The sequence below is a fragment of the Suncus etruscus genome, chromosome 7 (genome assembly GCF_024139225.1).
Source record: "Suncus etruscus isolate mSunEtr1 chromosome 7, mSunEtr1.pri.cur, whole genome shotgun sequence".
NCBI classification, from domain to species: domain Eukaryota; kingdom Metazoa; phylum Chordata; class Mammalia; order Eulipotyphla; family Soricidae; genus Suncus; species Suncus etruscus.
The window spans coordinates 67,330,431-67,355,945 of NC_064854.1; the positions used below are offsets into that span (position 1 = coordinate 67,330,431).

Sequence of the window (25,515 nt, forward strand, 5' to 3'; positions counted from 1 at the left end):
TCTTCTTCTTCTTCTTCTTCTTCTTCTTCTTCTTCTTCTTCTTCTTCTTCTTCTTTTGTTTTTTGGGCCACACCCAGTGACGCTGAGGGGTTACTCCTGGCTATGAGCTCAGAAGTCGCTCCTGGCTTGGGGAACCATATGGGACGCCAGGGGATCAAACCGCAGTCTGTCCTAAGCTAGCGCTGGCAAGGCAGACACCTTGCCTCTAGCGCCACCATGCCAGCCCCTGTTTTTTTCTTCTTAAGATCTGTCAGTACCTTGTATATCTTAGATATTAGCCTCTTATTTGATGGACATTGTGGAAATAGTTTCTCCCGTTCTGTGGGTGGATGATCTTAATATTTCTTTCTTCTCTTTCATTATTTGTATATAAAAAGCCATGGTTTTTTGTAACCTGTCACTTTTCTGTACAAATTTATTGTTTCTTGAGGATTTTTGGTAGACTATTTAGGATTGACTAAATAGAGTATCCTGTCAGTTGCAAGCAGTGAAAGCTTGACATCTTCCTTTCTTATCTGGATGTCCTTAATATTTTTCTTACTTGATTGCTATATCAGCTATAAACAATTTCAGTATTATATTTAATAGAAGTGGTGAGTAATTCCAATATTATATTTAATAGAAGTGGTGAGCGGTGGGCAAACCTATGTTTTCCCAGATCTTAGAGAAAAGGCTCCTCCCCCCAATGTGTATAATGCTCCCCTTGGGTTGTAATTAATGCCTTGACTATATTGAGTAAAGTTCTTTCCTTTCCTATCCTGTTAAGTGTTTTTATCCTGAAAATTTTGGATTTTGTCAAATGCTTTCTTTGCATCTATTGATATAATCATATGCATTTATTTTTACTTTTGTTATGTTATATTACATTGATTAATTTACATATGTTAAAACATCCTTGTATCTCTGGAATTAATCCTAGTTGGCCATGGTATATGATCTTATTGATGAGGCATTGGGTCATATTTTCTAGTATATTGTTGAGAATCTTTGCATCTGTGTTCCTCAAGGATATTGTCTGTACTTGTCTTTTTTTTTGTGATATCTCTGTCAGGGTAATATAAACTTCATAAAAACTATTTGGGAGTGCTTCTGTTTCTTCAATTTCCTGAAGGACCCTGAAAAGAATGGGCAGTAGTCTTCTTTAAAAGTTTGAAACATCCTTTCAGTTTCTCTACCTGTTGCTATGCACACAGCAGGGGGCAGACACCTCCCCCCACCTTCATAGACAAAGAAGTGTTCCTTTCTGCTGGGTTGCCTCTGGGAGACAGTTTTTGCTGGTTTTTTTCTTGGCCTTCTTAGGAGAGTTTCAGGAGAAAGAAGAGAAGAGGAATAGGCAAAGGTAACAATTTAAAATTGGCCTATTATACAGGTGTGCTGGTGGCCCAGGGGAGGTGTTGTGGTATACACTCTGGGAACATTGGTATAAGGTGGTTGACACATAGTAGTTTGTCTCTGATACATTTTATGTCTGAAATAAAACTATGAAGGATTTTTTTTTAATTTTTGGGCCACCCCCAGTGACACTCAGGGTTTACTCCTGGCTATGTGCTCAGAAATTGCTCCTGGCTTGGAGAACCATATGGGATACCAGGGGATTGAACTGTCTGCTGCATGCGAGAGAAACACCTTACTGCTGTGCCATCTCTTCGGCCCTGAAACTATGAAGAATTTATAAAATACAATGGTTTAAATAAAATAAAATAAAATAAAAACAATATTACCTGGCTGAGAAATAGCACAGTGGAGGTGTTTGCCTTTCACACAACCAACCCGAGATAGACATGGTTTCAATACCTGACAGCCCATATGGCCCCCCAAGCTTGCCAGGAGTAAATTCTGGGTTCAGAGCCAGAACTAACACATGAGCACAGCCGTTATTGGCAGCAAAAATGTATTAAAGACAAATATGGCAATGGACACTGGTATAGTCTCAATTAAAATTACAACAATCCCTAAATGTCCAATTAAAATAAGATAAAACAATGGAGTAGACAAATATTTTGAAGATAATTTATTATATAATCTATACTATGAAAATAGTAGCAAGGAGGGGAAGAGCTAACTGGAGAACTCACACTGCTTTCCTGGGTGCATTCAAGGAGATACACATATGTCAATGAGCATTATCAAATGTAAACAGGAGCAAATAAATCTTTTCTTCAAGTATTTATATAAAGCACAAATTACATTTCATATTGAATGTTGACATACAAGGCTCTAAAAATAAAAAAAATGATTTACTAAGGTCTAACACTTAGAAAATATTAAGATGTTTTGATTTGGCTATTGAGTCTGAAATTGACTTTGTTAAAGGTACCCATTATTTACATAATTATTTTTACTTAGGAAGTAGTTAGCCATACATTTCTTTAAGATTATAATTAATATTTAATAGAATGACCAAATTTACAAGTTATGTTACACCACTAAATAATAATGTATAGGAATTGACAGAGACTGAGGCAGGGAGCAGAGGGGTGTAGCTTCTCCACTCTGCAGCCACACACTATTCTAGTTCAATGAACACCAGCACCAGATGTAGAAAATGCCACATTACAACCATGACAATGGGGATAAAGCAGACCTCCATCATTACTCCGATGAGCCAAACACTTATTTAGCCTCTCAGAAAAGTACATTAGAGAAGAAATATGGAGGATAATAAGATAATTTAAAGAAAGAGCGGAATGAACTGAATGTGCCACAAATAAGAATCAAGAGGATGGAGTTTCAGAGTGGAAACAAGCAATAGAGATAACTGGCAGAAAGATAGGTCCTCTGTGCCATCAGGCTGGAGAAATATGCCTCTGCTGAATGTTTACTAACTGTGAGAGACTTTGAGTGTCACCTGTGTGTGTCCTGTGTACTAAGCTCTCCTGAGTGGGCAGAGAAGGGCCCAGCAAATTCTCTCTCTTAGTTGGGCCGAAAAACAAAAAAAAAAAAACACTGGGTCTCAGAGTGAAAACTGGCAATAGAGATAACTGGCAGAAAGGTGGGTTCTCTGTGCCATCAGGTGGATAAATCTGCTCCTGCTGAGTGTTTACCAACTGCGAGAGATTGTGAGTATTGCCTTGCATGTTTTTCTACTGTCCTGTGTCTGAACCTCTAGAAGAGCACTGCCGCTCTGCTTCGCTTCACAACTGTGCACTTGTTTTAGCAAATGAACCCCACCATAACACGCAGAAAAAAATCACACTACTAGTGTGACAATGAGGAAACCTAGCAGGCAAACATGCACAGAGAATGAAGATAATAGATCTGATGACACCAAAAATACAAATCATCTGATTAACCTCTTAGATAATGAGTTTAGAATAGAAATATGAAAGTTCCTCATAGAAATCAAAGAAAATATATCTCTAGCTAAACAGAACACAAAAACAGAAATCAGAAAACTCCAAACTGAAATAACAGATCTGAAAAACATGGTAGCTGAACTGAAAGAATCAATGGACAGCCTCTCCAGAGGTTAACAAGAGCTGAGGACAGAATCAGTGAACTGCAAGATCAAATGCAGAACAACTCCATACAGCAGAAGAGACTGAAAAAGAACCTTAAGCTAAATGATAAGATGATGGAAAAAGTACTCAAAGAAAACATATGAAAATAGAAGTCTTTGATAAACTCAACAGAAACAACCTAAGAATCATTGAAGTCCCAGAGACCCAGGAAGGGAATCCACAGGAAGAAGAATCAACAGTCAAAGTCATCACAGAGAAACTTTCAGAGCTAAAGACTGCATGCAATCAAATCCTGTATGCCCGAAGAGTCCCAGCTAAAAGAGACCCAAAGTAAAACACCCCATGACGCATACTAGTCACAATGACAAACCCTACAGAGAGAGATAAAATACTGAAAGCAGCAAGATCAAAAAGGGAAATTACATTCAAAGGAGCATCATAAGATTTACAGGGCCCGGAGAGATAGCACAGCGGCGTTTGCCTTGCAAGCAGCCAATCCAAGACCAAAGGTAGTTGGTTCAAATCCCGGTGTCCCATATGGTCCCCCGTGCCTGCCAGGAGCTATTTCTGAGCAGACAGCCAGGAGTAACCCCTGAGCACCGCCAGGTGTGGCCCCAAAACCAAAACAAACAAAGAAACAAGATTTACAGCAGACATGTCACTAGAAACTCTCAAGGCCAGAAGACAGTGGTGGGATATTGTGACAAGACGAATGAAATGGAGGTTTCACCTAGAATACTGCACCCAGCTCGACTCACATTTAGGTTTGAAGGAAGGATACATAGCTTCACTGATACGAAACAGCTCAGAAACTTCACAGATGCAAAACCAGCCTTAAAGGAAAAACTAAAAGGTCTACTTTAAACAAGAGAGACCAACAAACATACTAAACTTATACACAAAGATGACATTAAATCCTATGACAATCATCTCCCTCAATGTCAATGGACTAAATACACCGATTAAGAGACACAGGGTGGTGAAATGGATCAAAAAGATGAACCCAACCTTCTGCTGCCTTCAAGAAATACACCTGAATAGTCAGAACAAACAGACTCAAAATCAAAGGCTGGAGAAAAATCATCCAAGCAAACAACACTCTTAAAAAAGCTGGGGTGAGGGGCTGGAGAGATAGCATGGAGGTAAGGCATTTGCCTTTCATGCAGAGGGTCATCAGTTCGAATCCCGGTGTCCCATATGGTCCCCTGTGCCTGCCAGGAGCAATTTCTGAGCATGGAGCCAGGAATAACCCCTGAGCACCGCCGGGTGTGACCCAAAAACAAACAAAACAAAACAAAACAAACAAACAAACAAAAAAAGCTGGGGTGGCCATATTAATATCAGATGACACCAACTTTAGACTCAGAAAAGTGGTAAGGGACAAAGATGAACACTTTGTACTAATCAAAGAATATGTGAAACAGGAAGAAATAAGTATACTAAACATATACTCACCCAATGAGAGACCAGAAAATTATCTAATATAATTATTGACCAATTTGAAAGAAGACATCAATAATAACACAATAATTATGGGAAACCTCAACACAGCCCTGTCAACACTTGATAGATCAACCAGACTTAAACCCCCCAAAAATATACTAGCCCTGAAAAGAGAAATGGAAGAAAGAGGACTAGTAAATATATATAGGACACTCCATCCCAGAAACCTGGATACACATTCTTCTCCAATGTGCAAGGGTCATTCTCCAGGATAGGTCATATACTGGCACATAAAACATACCTCCATAAAATCAAGAAGATAGAAATTTTGCAGGATACCATTGCTGACCAAAAGGCTCTGAAATTAGATGTGAACTACAGAGGGACACAGAAGAAATACTTTAACAACTGAAAATTAAACAGCCTACTACTGAGCAACCAGTGGGTCCGAGATAAAATTAAAGAGGAAATCAAAACTTTCCTGGAAACAAATGACAATGAAGTCACAAACTACCAGAATGTATGGAACACAGAAAAAGCAGTCCTGAGTGGAAAATTTATAGCTCTGCAAGCACACATCAGGAAAGAAGAAGGGGCATACTTGAATGATGAAGCTTATAAAACTAGAGAATGATCAATAAAAGAAACCAAAAATAGGGAGACAGAAGGAAATAACAAAGCTGAGAGCAGAAATCAATGAAGTGAAATCCAAAAAACAATCTGAAAGATCAACAAAAGCAGAAATTGGTTATTTGAAAAGATAAGATTGATAGACTGTTGGCAAAACTCACACACACACACACACACACACACACACACACACACACACACACAGAAACTTGATAATTCATACTAGAAATGAAAACGGGGAGATCACTAGAGATATTGCCGAGATTCAGAGGTTAATCAAAGTCTACTTTGGAAACTTATTTATGGGTTTTAAGAAAAATGAAAGACATTTTTGCAATAATTTTCAGAGAAAAAAAAGAGGAGTGCTGGAAGTTCCAGCTAACTTCATGAAGCTCACCACAAAGAGTGATGAGTGTAGTTAGAGAAATAATTACATTGAGAATTATCCTAACAATGGAATAAATGAGGGAAGTAGAAAGCCTGTCTAAAGTACAAGCGGGGGTAGGGTGGGGAGGAAAGAGATTTGGGACATTGGGGATGGGAATATTGCACTGGTGAAGGGGGGGTGTTCTTTACATGACTGAAACCCAACCATAATCATGATTGTAATCAAGGTGTTTAAATAAACATATTAAAAAAAGAAATCAAGAGTATATGAGAGTAAAAAAAAATTTTTTTAGATCACACCCGGCAGTGCTCAGGGGTTACTCCTGGCTCTATGCTCAGAAATAGCTCCTGGCAGGCTCAGGGGACAATATGGGATGTCGGGATTCAAACCCATGACCTTCTGCATGAAAGGCAAATGCTTTACTTCTATGTTATCTCTCTGGCCGCGAAAAGAGAAAAATTTAAACTGAAATAACAGGATTGAAATACTTGGTCAGCAAAATGAAAACCTCACTGGAAACCATCTTCAACAGAAAAACAGTTGCTGAAGAAAGAGTTAGTGAGCTGGAAGATGAGATGCATAACAACTCCCTTCAATAGAAGATGTTGGAAACGAGTCTTAAAACCAGACAATACGGGGCCGGGAAGGTGGCGCTAGAGGTAAGGTGTCTGCCTTGCAAGCGCTAGCATAGGACGGACCACAGTTCGATCCCCTGGTGTCCCATATGGTCCCCCCAAGCCAGGGATGATTTCTGAGCATATAGCCAGGAGTAACCCCTGAGAGTAAACGGGTGTGGCCCCAAAACCAAAAAAACAAACAAAAACAAAAACAAAAAAAAAACCAGACAATAGAATAAGCCCTCAAAGAATATGAAAAGACATAAATAGAAGTCTTTGATAAACTCAACAGAAAAAAACACAAGAATCATTGGAGTCAAAGAGACCCAGAAAGAAAACATCTGTGAAGGAACAGCAGTTAAGGACATCATTGCAGAAACCCCCCAGCGCTAAAGAATGCATGCAACCAAATTCTGCATGCCTGAGAATACCAGTCAAAGGAGCTCCAAAAAAAGTACCCCAAGACACATATTAGTCAAAATGAGGAACCCCAATATAGGAATGGAATCCTGAAAGAAGCAATACTGTAAAAGGAAATTACATTCAAATGAGCATCCCTAAGATCTACAGCAGTTTTATCACAAGAAACACTCAAGCCTGAATGCAATGGTGGGATATATTGACAAAACTCAATGAAATGAGTGCATCACCAAGAGTAATTCTCACAGCTAAACTTACATTCAAGTTTGAAGAAAGGATACACAGTTTTACAGATAAACAATAATTCAGAAATTTTACAGACTTAAAAGCAGCCTTAAAGGAGAAACTAAAAGGTCTTCTTTAAAACAAAAAACCAACAGGCACAACAAACTCCTAAAAGATGACACTACATTCCATGTCAATCATCTCCGTCAATGTCAATGGACCACATGCACCAGTTAAGAGACACAGAGTGGCAAAATAGATCAAAAAGCCTACAAGAAGCATATATGCATAGTCAGAACAATACTCAAAGTCAAAGATTGGAGAACAGTAATTCAGGTAAACAACTCTCTTAAAAAGGCTGTAGTGGCTATACTTATATCAGATCACTCAGACTATAGACTTAAAAAATGTATAAGGTACAAAGATGGACATTTTTAATAATCAAGAAATATGTACAACAGAAAAAAATGATACTCCTAAACATATACATGCCCAATGAAAGACCATAAAAAGTTTAAAACAATTGTTGACAGATTTGAAGGAAGACAACAATAATAGACAACATAATAATAATGAGAGACTCCAACACCACCTTGCCACCACTTGATAGGTCTACCAGGCTGAAACCTAACAAGAATATACTAGCTCTGAAAGGAGAAATGGAAATAATCTGCCTTATATATGTATAATATAATATATGGCTATCTATTTCCAGAAATACATATAATAAACATGGCTCTCCGTTTTCAGAAATCTGGATACACATTCTCTTACAATGCATATAAGTCAATCTCCAAATAGAACACATGTTAGCTCATAAAACATACCTTCATAAAGAAAATAGACATTATATAAACTACCTTCTCAGATCATAATGTACTAAAATTAAAATTGAATAACAGATACAGAGGAAAAATGTTAGCTCTTAGGAATGAAATAACTCACTACTGGACAGCAGTGGATCAGAGACAAAAATCAAAAAGGAAATAAAAGATTTATGGAAACAAACAAGAATAATGACACAAACTGTCAGGATATTTTGGGGCACAAGCACTTTTAAGAGGAAAACTATTGCTTTGCAAGCATTCATATTAAGGAAGAATTACATAAATAATTTAATGACACAGCTTATAAAATTTGAAATGATCAACAAAATGAACCAATAGTAGGCAGCAGGAAGGAACGAATAAAGCTTAGAGCAGAAATTAATGAATTAGAAATTAAAAAAAAACAATCCAGAAGATTAATGAAATAAAGAATTGGTTCTTTGAAAAAATAAAAAAGATCAACAAACCATTAGCAAAAGTCACAAAGTATGGAAGATAGAGACACCTATTAAATCGAATTAAAATGATAAAGAGGAGATTATAACAGATACTACAGAAATTCAAAGGGAAGTAGGGAGTACTTTGAGAAACTCTATGGCACAAAACAAGAGAAGCTGGAAGAAATGGATCTTATTTCTTTTTTTTTCCTTTCCTTTCCTTTTTTTTGGGGGGGGGCACGCCCGAAGGTGGTCAGGGGTTATTCCTGGCTGTCTGCTCAGAAATAGCTCCTGGCAGGCACGGGGGACCATATGGGACACCGGGATTCAAATCAACCACCTTTGGTCCTGGATCGGCTGCTTGCAAGGCAAACGCCGCTGTGCTATCTCTCTGGGCCCGGATCTTATTTCTTGATCTCATAACTCCATCCAAGATGATGAAGCATATTTGAACAGACCCATCACTATTGAGGACATTAGAATTGTAATCAACAGTCTTCTCTAGGGGGCCAGAGAGATAGCATGGAGGCAGGGCATTTGCTTTGCATGCTGAAGGACGGTGGTTCAAACTTCAGCATCCCATATGATCTCCTGAGCTTGCCAGGAGCGACTTCTGAGCACAGAGCCAGGAGTAACCCTTGAGCGCTGCTGGGTGTGACCCAAAAACCAAACCAAACCAAACTTAAACAAAACAAAATAGTCTTCTCTAAAACAATTACTAAGGTCCAGCTGGATTCATGAACAAATTCTTTCAAACCTTCCAAGATGACCTACTGCAAATCCTTTTCAGGTTCTTCCAGAAAATTGAAGAAACAAAAAATTTCCCATATAGTTTTTTTTTGTTTGTTTGTTTTCATCACACCCAGTGGTGCTTAGGGGTTACTCCTGACTCTGTAATCAGAAATCATTCCTAGAAGGCACGGGAGACCATATGGGATGCCTGGATTTGAACCACCATCCTTCCTGGGTCAACTGCATGCAAAGCAAATGCCCTACCACTGTGCTATCTCTATAGCTCTCCCATATAGTTTTTCTGAAGCTCTCATCATCCTGATACCAAAAGAAATCAGAGAGATGCCACAGAAATAGAATTGGATACCAATATCTCTGAGAAACACAGATGTTAAGATCATCACCAATATCCTAACAGGGGCCAGAGCGGTGGCACAAGCTGTAGGGCATCTGCCTTGCACACACTAACTAGGACAAACCATGGTTTGATCCCCTGGCATCCCATATGGTGCCCCAAGCTAGGAGCGATTTCTGAGTACATACTCAGGAGTAATCCCTAGCATCATATGGTGTCACCCAAAAATCAAAAAAGAAAAAAGTCCTAACAATTATGATCCAATGGCTCATCAAGAAAGTCATAGACATGACCAAGTATAACTCATTCCTGAGCTTCAGGGATGGTTTAACATACACAAGTTAATCATTGTAATACAACACATCTACAAAAGTAAAAATGAAAACCACATGGTCATATCAATAAATGTAGAAAAAGCATTTGATAAGTTTCTTTTTTTTTTTTTTGCATTTGGTAAGTTTCAACACTTATTCATGATAAAAATCTCTCAACAATATAGGAACAAAAGAAACTTTACTCAATATAATCAAGGCCATTTAAGCACAACTCAGAGAAAATATTATGCTCAATGGGAGAAAATTGAATGTCTTTCCTCTAAGATCTGGCAAAAGATAAGGTTGTACTTTCTCGTCCTTCCTATTCAAGTACTAGATGTACTTGCCATAGCACTTAAGGAAGATAAATATATCAAGGTCATTCAAATAGAAAATAAAGTTAAGCTCTCACTGTTTGCATATGACATGATACTATATCTAGAAAAATTTAATGACTTTACCAGAAAGTGTCTAAAAGCAATAGATTTGTTGTAGCAAAATGTCAGGCTACAAAATTTGTATCAAAAAATCATTGGCCTTCTTATACAATATAATGATATAAATAAAATAGATATTTAAAAAATCCTTTCACAATAGCATCACATAAATTCAGATACCTTGTTTTCAACCTACATAGACCTATAAAAATTATAGAACCTTGCTTAAGGAATAAAAGAGGACACAAGGAAATGGAGACATATACCCTGTTCATGAATTGGGAGGATTAAAATCATTTAAGAGGCAATACTCCCCAAATTATTATACATATTTAATGCAATTTCTCAAGAATACCCATGATATTCTTTAACAAAGTAGATCAAACACTCCTGAAATTCATTTGGAACAATAAATGCAATGAATAGCTAAAACAATCATTAGGGAAAAATGATGGGAAGCATCAATATACTCAAATTTAAATTGTACTACAAAGCAAAAAGTCATTAAAACAGCATGATATTGGAATAAATGACAGGCCTACAGTTCAGTGAATAGATTCAAGTATTCAGAGAATGACCCCCTCAGACATAAAACTAATTAATGGAGCAAGGAAATCGTCTTTAACAAGTTGTCCCAAGTGGTATTGGGACAACTGATCAGCCACATGCAAAAAAAAAAAAAAAAAAAAAAAAAAAAAAAAAACCAAACTCAGACTTGTATCTAACACATGAACAAAGGTCAACTCAAAATAGATGAAAGACCTGGAGATCAGACTCCAAACCACATAAATATAGAATACTTAAGTGAAACAATCACATTGAGCCTAAAAGCATCTTCAAGGAGAAAATACCACTGTCCAAACAGGTCAAAGCAGAGATAAACAACTGGGAAGCTTTCTTGCTAGAAGGAAAACAGCAACTAGAAAACAAAGACAACCTAAGAAATAGGAGAAACTATCCACCCAATACCCATCACATAAGGGATTGTATGTATATCTAAGATATACAGTATACTGACAGAACGTATCAAGAAAAAAAATCATTTAACCCTATTAAAAAATGGGCAGAAGTGAACAGACATTTCCTCAAAGAAGAAATACAGATGGCCAAAGGCACATAAAAATGCACATTACTAATCATCATGGAGATGCAAATCAAAAGAACAATGAGGTATTATTGCACACCACAGAGACTGGCACACATCACAAAGAACAAGAACAACTACCGCTGTCTGCTTGCATTTCTGAATCCCTAAAGGTCTCCTCAGAGGCCTAGGGAGCGCATCCCCCAAAACTGCATTTTGAAGTTGCCCAGAGAGTACATTCTGGCTGTGGGGCTCTCCATCTAATAAACTGAGCTCTCTGGCCTGTGGAGGCTCTGTCCTGCTGCTCTGAGGACTTCAAGGTAATCTTCTCCTGCCTGTGCCTGTCTGCTTGTATTTCTGAATCCCTGAAGGTCTCCTCAGAGGCCTACGGAGTGCACCCCTAAAAAACTGTCAACTAGAGGCAGCAGAAGAGCAGATTCGCTTTGCTTCGGGGCCACGCACTCTTTCTAACCAACGAACCCCACCACAACACGCAGGAAAAACCACACTACAAGCGTGACAATGGGGAAACCTCGCAGGCAAACACCATGCACAGAAAACGAAGACGTAAGCTTGGATGACCTAATAAATTTCAACCACCTGATTAACCTCTCGGATAAGGAACTTAAAATAGCAATATGAAAGATGTTTGAAGAACTCAAAGAAAGCATAGATTGATCTGAACAGAACACAAAGACAGAGATCAGAAAACTCCAAACTGAAATAACAGATCTGGAAAAAGTACTCAAGGAATGCAAACAGATGAAAATAGAAGTCTTTGATAAACTCAACAGAAACAACATAAGAATCATTGGACTCCCAGAGACCCAGGCAGGAGATCTCCAGGAAGAATCAACTGTCAAAGATATCATCAAAGAGATACTCCCAGAGTTAAAGACTACATGCAGAACTCAATGAAGTGGAAAACCAAAAAACAATCTGAAAGATCAATGAAAGCAGAAGTTGGTTCTTTGAAAAACTAAACAAGACTAATAGACCATTGGTAAAACTCAGAAAGAAAAAGAGAAAAATCTGATAACCCGTATTAGAAATGAAAAGGGGGAGATCATGACAGATATTGCAGAGATCCAAAGGGTAATCAGGGACTACTTTGAGAAACTTTATGCTACTAAACATGAGAACCTAGAAGAAATGGAAAAATTCTTGGACACTTATAACCTTCCACATTTAAGTAAGGAGGACATAGCATATCTAAACACCCCCATCACTACTGAGGAAATTGAAACTGTAATAAAACAGCTGCCCAAAAAGAAAAGCCCAGGCTCAGATGGATTTCCTAATGCATTTTTTTCAAACCTTTCAAGAGGAGCTACTACCAATCCTAGCCAGTCTCTTCCATAAAATTGAAAAAACGGGAACACTCCCAAACAGCTTTTATGAAGCCAACATCACCTTGATACCTAAACCAGACAGAGATGCTGCCAAAAAAGAAAATTACAGACCAATATCCCTGATGAATGCTGATGCAAAGATTTTCAACAAAATCCTGGCAAATAGGATCCAATGCATCATCAAGAAGATCATACACTATGACCAAGTAGGTTTTATCCTGGGAATGCAAGGATGGCTTAACATCCATAAATCTATCAACATCATACACAACATCAACAACAAGAAAAATAAAAATCACATGATCATATCAATAGACACAGAGAAAGCATTTGATAAGGTCCAACACCCATTCTTGATCAAAACTCTAAGCAAGATGGGAATGGAAGGAACCTTTCTCAATCTAGGTGAAGCCATCTACCACAAGCCAACGGCAAATTTTATCCTCAATGGAGAAAAACTAAAAGCCTTTCCTCTAAATTCGGGTACAAGACAAGGCTGTCTGCTCTCACCACTCCACTTCAACATAGTACTGGAATTTCTTGCTATAGTGATCAGGCAAGAATTAGATATCAAGAGTATCCAGATAGGAAAGGAAGAGGTCAAGCTCTCATTATTTGCAGATGACATGGTACTCTACTTAGAAAACCCTAAAGACTCTACCAAAAAGCTTCTAGAAACAATAGACTCATATAGCCAGGTGGCAGGCTACAAAATTAACACACAGAAATCAATGACCTTTTTATACACCAATAATGATAAGGAAGAGATGGAAGTCAAGAAGGCAATCCCATTCACAATAGTGCCACACAAACTCAAATACCTTGGAGTCAACTTGACCAAAGACGTGAAGGACCTATACAAAGAAAACTATAAAGCCCTGCTCCAAGAAATAAGAGAGGACACACGGAAATGGAAACACATACCCTGCTCATGGATTGGCAGGATTAACATCATTAAAATGGCAATACTCCCCAAAGCATTATACAGATTTAATGCAATCCCCTTAAAAATACCCATGACATTCTTCAAAGAAGTGGATCAAACACTTATGAAGTTCTTCTGGTACAATAAACACCCTCGAATAGCTAAAGCACTCGTAGGGAAAAGGAAAATGGGAGGCATTACTTTCCCCAACTTTAAACTATACTACAAAGCAATAGTTATCAAAACAGTATGATATTGGAATAAAGACAGACCCTCAGATCAATGGAATAGGCTTGAGTTTTCAGACATTGTCCCCCAGACATACAATTACCTAATTTTTGACAAAGGAGTAAGAAATCTTAAATGGAGCAAAGAAAACCTCTTTGCACAAGTGGTGCTGGCAGAACTGGTTAGCGACTTGCAAAAAAGCGAACATAGACTCCCAGTTAACATCAAGTATGAAGGTAAAATCCAAATGGATTAAAGACCTTGATATCAGACCTGATACTATAAAGCAGTGGTCCTCAAACTATGGCCTGTGGGCCACATATTGTATTTGTATCTGTTTTGTTTCTTCATTGCAAAATCAGATATATGCAGTGTGCATAAGAATTCATTCATAAGTTTTGATTTTACTATAGTCAGACCCTCCAGTGGTCTGAGGGACAGTGAACTGTCCCCCTGTTTAAAAAGATTGAGGACCCCTGCTAAGGTATATAGAACAACATGTCGGTAAAACACTCCATGACATTGAGACTAAAGGCATCTTCAAGGAGGAAACTGCACTTTCCAAACAATTGAAAGCAGAGATCAACAGATGGTAATACATTAAACTGAGAAGCTTCCGCACCTCAAAAAAAAATAGTGCCCAGGATACAAGAGTCACCCACCGAGTGGGAGAAACTATTCACCCAACACCCATCAGATAAGGGGCTAATATCCAAAATATACAGGGCACTGACAGAACTTTACAAGAAAAAAACATCTAATCCCATCAAAAAATGGGGAGAAGAAATGAACAGACACTTTGATAAAAAAGAAATACAAATGGTCAAAAGGGACATGAAAAAAAATGTTCCTTGTCACTAATCATCAGGGAGATACAAATCAAAACAACGATGAGATACCAGCTCAAACCACAGAGATTGTCACACATCACAAAGAATAAGAACAATAAGTGCTGGTGGGGATGTGGAGATAAAGGAACTCTTATCCACTGCTGGTGGGAATGCCGTCTAGTCCAACTTCTATGGAAAGCAATATGGAGATTCCTCCAAAATCTGAAAATTGAGCTCCTATTCGACCCAGCTATTCTACTCCTAGGGATATATACCCTAGGAACACAAGAATACAATACAAAAACCCCTTCCTCACACCTATATTTATTGCAGCACTATTCACAATAGCCAGGCTCTGGAAACAACCAAGATGCCCTTCAACAGAAGAATGGCTAAAGAAACAGTGGTACATATATACAATGGAATATTATGCAGCCGTCAGGAGAGATGAAGTCATGAAATTTTCCTATACATGGATGTACATGGAATCTATCATGCTGAGTGAAATAAGTCAGAGGGAGAAAGAGAGACGCAGAATAGTCTCACTCATCTATGGTTTTTTAAGAAAAATAAAAGTCATTTTTGCAACAATCCTCAGAGACAATGAGAGGAGAGCTGGAACTTCCAGCTCACTCCATGAAGCTCACCACAAAGAGTGGTGAGTGCAGTTATAGAAATAACTACACAGAGAACTACCATAATCATGTTAATGAATAAGGGATCTGGAAAGCCTGTATGGAGTACAGGTGGGGGTGGGGTGGGATGGAGGGAGATTTGGGACATTGGTGGTGGGAATGTTGCACTGGTGATGGGGGTGTTCTTTACATGACTGAAACCTAATCACAATCATATATATAATCAAGATGTTTAAATAAAGAAAAAAATTAAAAAAAAAAAAAAAGAACAACTACCAGTAGTGCTGCTGGTTCTATGCTGTCTAATCCAAGTTTTCTGGAAAACAGTATGGATATTTTTCAGAAAACTGGTAATTGAGTTTCCATATGATCCAGCACTACCACTCCTAGGGATACATTTGATGAACACAAAAACACAAAACTCAATAGCTCGAATTTGGAAACAACCCAAGTGTCCCAAAAGGGATGAATGTATAAAGAAACTGGTACATCTACACAACAGAATACAATACAGGTATTAGAAAATGAAGTCATGAAATTTGCCTGTAAATGTTTGAACATGCAGACTATCATGCTGAGTGAAATTAGTCAGAGGGAGAGAAATAGACACAGCTCTCACTCATCTGCAAGATTTAAGAAAAATAAGACTGTATGGTTATAATACCTAGAGACCATAGACATGTGGGCTGATGGACCAACCCATAATATAAAGTTTACCATAAAGAGTGGTGAGCACAGTTATATAAATAACAGCACTAAAAACTACCATGATAATGTTAGTGAGGAGAGAAATAGAATGTATGTCCCCAAAATAGGCGGGGTGTAGGTGGGGGAGGAGGAAAATTAGGAATATTGGTGGCAGAAAAATGTTACAGCGGTGAGCAGTGGTTTTCATTCGGCTATTGAAACCCAACTACAAACATTTTTGTGACCACAGAGCTTAAATAAAGAAATTGTTATTTAAAAACTGTATTTTTAGGGGCCGGGAAGGTAGCGCTAGAGGTAAGGTGCCTGCCTTGCAAGCGCTAGCCAAGGAAAGATCGCGACCGCGGCTCGATTCCCCCCACATCCCATATGGTCCCCCCAAGCCAGGGGCGATTTCTGAGCGCATAGCCAGGAGTGACCCCTGAGCGTCAAACGGGTGTGGCCCCAAAACAAAAACAAAAAAACCCAAAACAAAAAAACAAAACTGTATTTTTGTTCAAAATAAACCCTTTAAATCACATAAAATTGAAGAGTAATGCATATAAATGCTCTTATTTGCTTAAGAGTCATTTTCAATTTTGGTTTTATTAGTGAGCCATTTAATATCAAGAAATCCATATTGAGCCAACAAGGACTTTTTGATTTTGAGAAGCCTGAAATTTTACAATATATTTCCTATCTAATTCAAGACTACATTAAAACTAGAAATATATTTAGGCCAGATAGGAAGTATAGGTTAAACCTCAGTCAAAATATGTGGCTTTTTCTAAAAGTCACAAATATGACTGTGGAAAATGTGCTAAATAGGCTTTTCTGGCAAAAGATCTAAGCTAGTGACTAAGTGAGAGGTACATTAAGAGTGTCTCACACACTATTTAATGCAAAATACAGCAGTCCTTATTAGTAATAAAGAGAAAAAGGGGAGAGAGACAGAAAAAGAGAATATGCTAATGAGCAAGCTGCTTGAATAAATCTAACAACTAGATCTTAATGGATGGAAGTGCACCTGAGTACCCATCCATTTAAACATGTTAGAATCGTCCAAAGGAGGGAAATCTAGGCTTAAATTCATAATTATAATTTATAAGACAATAAACTATCTTTCATTACATGATGGAAAAGATTCCTGTTGTCTCAGTTTAGATAGTTATCCACCTCCACTTCCTCCCCCAACTCCATGATTCATAGATTTTTCATTTGCTTTCCACATATGAAAGTATTCTTAAGAATACTATCAGATGATAGCGTTCTTTTGTGTTTTCCCACGTTACCCCTTTTAAATTGTTCATTATTGCTATGGGGTTTTAGTGGGAAATGTAGTTCCAAACGGAATTATTAAGCCCATAGAATATTTTTATAGCAATGTCATAATCTTGTGGAAATTGACACTGACTTAACAAAACAGGTACTAATCTTTGGGTGAATGTATATCTAATTCTTACTCATTCATTACAGCTAATCAGTCAACAAATATATCAATATCCCCTAAATTCAATACTAGGCAAATTTTCCTTCTCCCTAGAACAAGATTTCTAGTTCTCATTGAGAAGCATCTGATGAGTAATGAACAATACAAAAATATTAACTTAAATATATGCTTCAAGGTACATGCAATCTGCCAACATTTTTTTTCTTTTTTCTTTTCTTTTCCTACCCCCCAATCTGCCACAATTTTAATCACAGCTTAAGATGGTGATGCATTTTTATTTCATTAGCAATATAGTACTTAACAAGTATTAGTGATGGTTTTTTAGAGAAGTTAAATTTGTAAAACCAAAAAAGATGGAAACATTTCTTAGAAATTTACAAAGCTGTGTATTTTCACACAACATCATCTTTAAATTTATTTAAAAATAAAATGTAAAGAAATATTCACTACATATATAACTTCTTTATTCATTCCCATTCTCACTAGGACACATGTTCCAGCAATGGCTGTATAAAATCTGTGAAACTAGAGATACTTTTTGCTTTAATGGAAAACTATTCAGAATGTTTAGTATTTCCTCTTGTAGAAAAATTATAAAGTTGGTTACAGTAGATTCAAGTTATTAAATTCTGATTTTATAGTGCTCTGCATGGCATCTGAGCTACTTATCAACTATCTAAAATACCAAAAAATATGGCTATTGATATTTTTGGGGTTTTCTAGTCACACCCAATGACATTCAGGGGTTACTCCTAGCTATGTGCTCAGAAATCGCTCCTGGCTTGGGGACCATATGGGACACTGGGGGACCGAATCACGGTCCATCCTAGGCTAGTGCAGGCAAGGCAGACAGCGCCTTACTGCTTGTGCCACTGCTCCAGCCACAGCTATTGATATATTAATAAATATTTTCTACTGAAGGTTTAATTTACTTCCCTTTCATACTGTGGAAGAAGTCAATTTTGCCTCTCTGTATATGTAAATAGATGTGCAATATTCTTGATATTTTTGTTTTTGTTACCTGGGCAATCCTCTGCACTCATGTTAATATTTTCTTAAATGCAGAAGTTTCAGCATGTGCCTGTTTTCTATCTGTTTGAAAGTCATCATAACTTTTATTTATTTGGTAAACTTTTCTTTAACAGTTGTATTATCAAGCTTTCGAGTGGAAAGTTTTGAAATTAGGTATTTACAATTTTAGATCCCAGAGAGGGTTAACAATATTCTTTTTATAGTTTTTTTCATCATATTTTAACTCCTTTATCTTTAATTAGGCTTTCTTTTTTTTTTTTTTTTTTTTTGGTTTTTGGGCCACACCCGGTGACGCTCAGGGGTTACTCCTGGCTATGCGCTCAGAAGTCGCTCCTGGCTTGGGGGACCATATGGGACGCCGGGGGATCGAACCGCGGTCTGTCTCCTATGCTAGCGCAGGTAAGGCAGGCACCTTACCTCGAGCGCCACCGCCCGGCCCCAGGCTTTCTTTTTAATCCAGACAATATTTTAAATAAATTTTTTTTTTCGGTCCATACCCATTTGATGCTCAGGGGTTACTCCTGGCTAAGCGCTCAGAAATTGCCCCTGGCTTGGGGAGAACATATGGGACACCGGGGGATCGAACCGCGGTCGAGCTAGACACCTTACCTCTAGCACCACCTCGCCGGCCCCTTAAATGAATATTTTTAATGACCCAATGCAACAACTGAAATTCAAATCTGTATTTTCTTTTACTTCTTGAAGCAATGTTTTATAGTTTTCTTTGTATAGATTCTTCACTTTTTTAGTTAATTTGATGCCAAGGTCTTTGAATTTCTGTGATATTATTGTGAATGGGATTATTTTGTAGTGACTATTAAAAAGGAAGGGATCCCTGCTCATGGATTGGGAGGATTAACATAATTAAATTGGCAACATTTCCCAAAGGATTGTATGAATTCAATGCAATCTCTAAGCATATGTATGACATTCTTCAAAGAAGTGGATAAAACACTACTGAAATTCATCTGGGACAATAAACACCCAAGAATAGTTAAAGCAACTCTGAGAAAAAAGAAGGTGGGAGGCATCACTTTCCCTACCTTTAAATTGTACTACAAAACAATGATCATTAAAATAGCATGGTACTCGAATAAAGACAGACCCTCAGATCAATGGAATAGACTTGAATATTCAGAGAATGACCCTCAGACATAAAATTGATTAATATTTGATAAGGGACAAAAAATACAAAATGGAGCAAGAAAAGCCTCTTTAAGCAGTGGTGTTGGGACAACTGGTCAGCCACATGCAAAAAAAGCAAATTCGGACTTCTATCTAACAACATGCAGAAAGACTAAATCAAAATGAATTAAATACTTTTGATATCAGACATGAACCTAAGGTATATAGAAGAAAATATAGGCAAAATATCCATGACATTGAAACTAAAGGCAACTTCACTACTATCCAAACAAATGGAAGCAGTGATAAAAAATAAATGGAGTTACATTAAGCTGAAAAGCTTCTGCACTTCAAAGAAAACAGTGAGTAGGGTAAAATGGTCTCCCATGAAATGGCAGAATCTATTCACACAACACCCATCAAATGAGAGGCTAATATCTTATATATACAAGGTACTGACAGAATTTAATAACAACAACAAAAATCTAACCCCATCAAAAATTGTGGAGAAGAAATGAACAGACATTTCCTCAAAGAAATACTGTTGGTCAAAAGTCATATGAAAAAATGCTCCATATCATTAATCATTAGGGAGATGTAAATGAAAAAAAGAAAATTAAATCTGTGCTATATCAACACAACATTCTATCAACATTTTAATGACAGTTTAGAGGTGCTATGTTTTACTTCTAGAAAAATATAGCACTTAAGAAAATTTACTTTGGTGAACAAACTAGATGAAAACTTAAGATAAGCACTGTGTATTTTTACAAAAATCCATTTTTTGGAATTAATATTTTTAATTGAGTATCAAAATAATAAAAACTGTGTTTATACTTACTGTGCCCCACCAGAGAGCATCTGCATATGTAGAAAATTGTTTATTGGCATCCTTTTCCACCAGATAGACAAGGAAAGATGAAAAAATAAGAACCAAGAATCCTATGTACCACGCTGTAATTAATTCCTGGATATAAAAAGGAATGGAACATTTTTAGAGGTCAAAAAGTAGGAGTATGAGAAAAACTATGTCTAATTTTATTTTACTACTTCGATATTTATGGCTTTTAAGTAATTCATTTACACTGTGTTTTGATATTGTCTTAATCATTTTCTGATATAAAGTTTGCATATTCTATATTGTGGGAGTCCATTAAAATGTTAAAAAGAAAAACTTGTTCATCTCTCAGAAAGTAAATCTTACCTTACTGTGGGCATAAACCACTGAGCCTAGTAATTTCCAAGTGCCTCCCCTTCGGTCCATGCGCACCATGCGGAGGATCTGTAGGAAACGAAGACTTCTCAGTGCAGACGTGGCAAAAATGTTACCCTGAGTTTTTGCAGAAACAACTTCTCAGTGCAGACGTGGCAAAAATGTTACCCTGAGTTTTTGCAGAAACAACTGCGATTGACGCGATAAGAACAATGGTATCTGAAAGAAACAGGTTGAGACAGTCATAAGTAGTATGGTTAGGAATTTTTTTTCTCAAAATAGTGTTTCAAAAGGGTTTGCTTGTTTTGAGGTGACCCATATGCGAATACTGAACTGGTCAAAAACCACACAGTGCTGTGAATGGAGAAGACAGAGACGAGAGCTTCTGCCTATCGTTTGAGTTCTGATTCCTGGCTCAGTCTATCCTTTACCTTGGCAATTCTGAACCACTTACTGTTTATTGGACCAAGACCTTCAAGCAGTCCAGTATTGCAAGGAGTATTAGGATGATGGTGTAACTTTCCACGACATTCTAGTTGCATTAGCATTCCTGTTTGACAGCAAGAGTTTCTGCCTCAGCTCCCTTCCCTGGCTTCAAGTTGATACCATGATAGTATCAACCTGTCCAGCCATGAAATTACAGCTTGATTTAATACCACTTCTTTTGTTGCCAAAGAACTTGTTGTAGCTTCTTTCAGTGAAAAAAAGTTTTTGAGTCTGCATTTTTACATACATTTTAGACAAAGGTCTCAACTAGCTGAATAATCTCTCTAAAGAATACCCTTTATTCCCAGTTAGTTAATGATGAGTAAAATTTGTGCACAAATGAAATAACATAACATCTCATTGGGTAGAATGTGTAGGTATACACACTGTTCCTTTCATAAGACTAATATTTGACACATTGACATTTGCCTTCAAAAAGAGCTTCCCTTTGAAGTTACACAGTGAAAAAGAGAAGCCATTGAAAATAGAAGATAAAAAAGGGACTTAATTTCTACAAGAGTAAATATGTGAATGATGGAAGAAAGCTTTGAAGTGGGAGGAGTGAGGGTTAATGGTATCACATGGAAGTTTTAAAATACGTTAGTATGACTGTCACATTCTTAGATAGAATTTCCTTCTTGCTTGAAGTGTGTTATGTATGATTGTGTGCCCAAACATCAAAAGGGAATTTCACTTCAAGGGTGTGCTATTTATCCTATTTCTGTGAGCCACAGACAGAATTAACTACTTGCATGAGAGTATTCATTCACCTCCTTTCTTGCACCAAGGAAGTCCCATCCCTTAGAGCGGTTAAAGACCTTCACAGTCATAGTCCTGATGCTGCAGAGGGATCAGCACTAGAAGGGGAAATTCATGGATTGGCAGGACAAGACTCAGGGACCTTCTCCAGTCAAATCTGAATGCCATGTGGGTTTGTGGATGGGGACACAGGAAATTATAAGGAATGAAGTATGTTGACACAGACACCAAAGTAATTATTTGAGTGAATCAATTCAACTGCAAAGCAGTAAACACCATCTTATTTTAATAAAGCACACATTGTACAATTATAACAAATAAGACTATACGAATATTATGCCAATAATTTCTCCAGGGGGTGGAAAGATGGGGTAGGTAGGTGAATAAAGGTTTTATTTTAATTTTTAAAATTTTTACATTACTAATGTGGTAATGAGAGTTTAAAATAATATTTTTTAAACTTGAAAAACAAACATAAAACATAAGAATTCAGTGTAAAAAGATCTCTTTATGAAAACATAACTGGGAAGGATTTCTCTTAAAGACAAATAGTTTACATATGGATTTTTTACATAAATTTCTTGGATAAATATTTTATTATCACTGTGTTCTACTTCCTTTGAAGAAAAAAGAGGAGGATAAAGGTGATAATACCCCATTTACCAGTATTTCATTTTTAAAAATAGAATTGATGGAATAACTAGTAGGAGTGTTATAGTATATGGCATTTAAAAATTACTATACTTGAATTTTCTGTTTTTTTTTTGTTTGTTTTGTTTTGTTTTCAGGCCACACCCATTTCATGGTTCAGGGGTTATTCCTGGCTAAGCGCTCAGAAATTGCCCCTGGCTTGGGGGGACCATATGGGACGCCGGGGATATCGAACCGTGGTCTTTCTTGGCTTTCCTTTCCTTGCAAGGCAGACACCTTACCTCTAGCGCCACCTCACCAGCCCCTATACTTAAATTTTCTTACTATTAAGTTTTAAAACTTTTTTAAAAAGGAAATAATTATATTATTAAATCCTTTTAACAAATGAGTTAGGTATCCTGTATATACTATTTTACAGACAAAAAATAAAAAAAATAAAAGCAGAAAACACATTGTAATACTTCAATAAAATCAGTTTTACATTGATAACCAGAGCACAAAATGTGTGGTATGAGTGTTAGTTTCATTAGAGTAAACCCAGAAAAGATAAAAGAACACTAGTGGTGGCTTGAAATGAATTATACAAAATTATACATACAGTGGAGTATAATCAAAATGTTAGAAGTCACAAAATACTCAAGGGCAACCACAGATTTAATTTTAAATCTCCTTGTAATTCAAATCAGATGAGGAAGTCAGAGTTAGTAAAATAAAATCATATGAGCGATCAAATGGCAATGAGTGAAAACAGTCACAAAAATACTGTAATCCACTAGTTAGGCTCTAGTAATTCACTAGAATTTTGCTTTCAGCACCAACTAAAACATTTCTAGACCAACATTATAGTTGTTTATGAGTTATGAGTAATTTAACTTTTAACTTAAAATTTGTTATTTTTTGTAATTTCATACTTTATAGACAGGAGCTTTAATATGGTTGAATACTTAAATATATAATACTATATCTCTCCCAACCATCAAAAAAGAGTGTGAGGGGAATGGCACACATTTAATAAATATTGATAGAATTAATTAGATTAATAAACACTTCAAAAGTAGCTTGACAGCCAGATAGATTATTCAAAAGGCTGAGTGATGCTTTGCATTTGGGAGGCCAGTTTGAATCATGTGGTCCCCTGAGCATTGCGAGAAATAGGGAACAACTCTTTAATATCACTGTGTGTGATATTCAAATAAACAATAACTTGAACTTATTCCTCTTCCCATATTGGTGGCTTAATAATTAGATCAGCAATATAAACTACCATTAAGCCAATCAAGAAATTGTTTCATCATTCTGTACTGATTTCTACTACAATATTAGTTTGTGGGCAACAGGCATTAAAGTTTATCAAATAAAATCTCACTAAGATTTATTTGATTTTATACTTTTGGCCTCCCAAATGGTAGAATGTCAGAGATTTTACCAGTAAGTATTAGCCAAATGGAATTTGGGAGTTCATTGCCTGGTCACAAGAATTTGGAGCTGCTCAGTTGATTATTTGGGCTATTCCAGTGGTGCTCAGGGAACTCTAGAAATACATGGAAATGTTTGAAGTCTAGCATGAGTCATAACTGCTGTAATATCTCTCTGATACCTATCTTTTTTTTAAGAAATAATCTTTCATTGTGTCACTATTTAATGTCCTGTAGATAAACTTGTGGCAATGGGGACTAGTAAAAAAAAAAGAAGGCATAAAAAGACCTGAGGTTACCCTCCACAAATGTGAGGAAATGATTCTATAGCAATAATATAAAACTTAAAATAAATCATATTAAAAAGAGAAGTGATTAATTAACAGCTAGTTAAAGCAGTAAAACCTTTGTCAAAAATGTAACGAAATATGGCACAAACCATAGAGGGAGAAATAAATTATTTGAAAAACAAAACACATGCTGAACAAAGAACATTGAATGATCACTCTGGCCCTCAATCTACTTTTGAAGTGTTTCTAGACTATAGAAGAACATTAAATTTGGTATTTTGGAATCTGGAATCTGGAAAAGAAAAGACAATCCAAAATAAGAACAAGGAAGGCATGCTCCAAACTAGCTAACAAACTGAAAGGGAGTTAGTTAGCCTTGCAAATAGTCAACCCTGGTTCAAGCCCTGATGATATCAGAGGAGGCACTTGAAGTTCCCTCTGAAATAGACTCACAGAATGAACAACTAAATATGGCTTAGTTCTCCCTGAAAGGAATCTAAAAATGAATAATGAAGGAAAATAAAAAATCTAGGGCAAATGAGAAAATATCTGTCTACATGGGCTGGAAATGATGAGATTCACTCACTATAAGCCTCACTTCCAGCAGAGTTTCATAAAAAACAGGAGGAATCTTCCTTAAAACATTTTTTTTTAATTTGGTCACTGTGAAATTACAAACTTAATGAGTGAACTTCAGCCACTCAATATTTCAACAATGATTCCTCAAACTCTTGGCCTGAGGGCCATTTGCGGCCCTCCATACAACATTTAGTGGCCCACGGCTGGCCTTCAAATATCGCAGTATTCGCAATATTCACTTACTGAATAATCGCAATAAAAATCGCATTAGTAAGAAAAAAATCACATTAAACATTCTATACCCCAAGCAGTTCCGTCGGGGGTAATGCGATTTTTATTGCAAATATTTGGTAAGCGAATAATCATGAATACTTTGCGCCTAGCGCAGACGTCATTTCCACTGCTCCTGCCCGCTGTCCCTTGCATTATCGGAGGCCTAAGGGAGAGAAGGGAAAGAAGTTTATTACAGAATTAGATTTTGTCATACCTTT

At 36.9% G+C, this 25,515-nt stretch overlaps 1 protein-coding gene across 1 annotated transcript in view; it reads right to left on the minus strand.

Annotated features, from left to right (window-relative positions):
* Nucleotides 1-25,515, minus strand: part of KCNQ5 (potassium voltage-gated channel subfamily Q member 5) — a 722,711-nt gene that overhangs the window by 207,543 nt on the left and 489,653 nt on the right. The window contains 3 exon segments of the mRNA XM_049777012.1: nt 20,473-20,598; nt 20,836-20,955; nt 21,008-21,063. Coding sequence (XP_049632969.1) covers nt 20,473-20,598; nt 20,836-20,955; nt 21,008-21,063 — 302 coding nt within the window.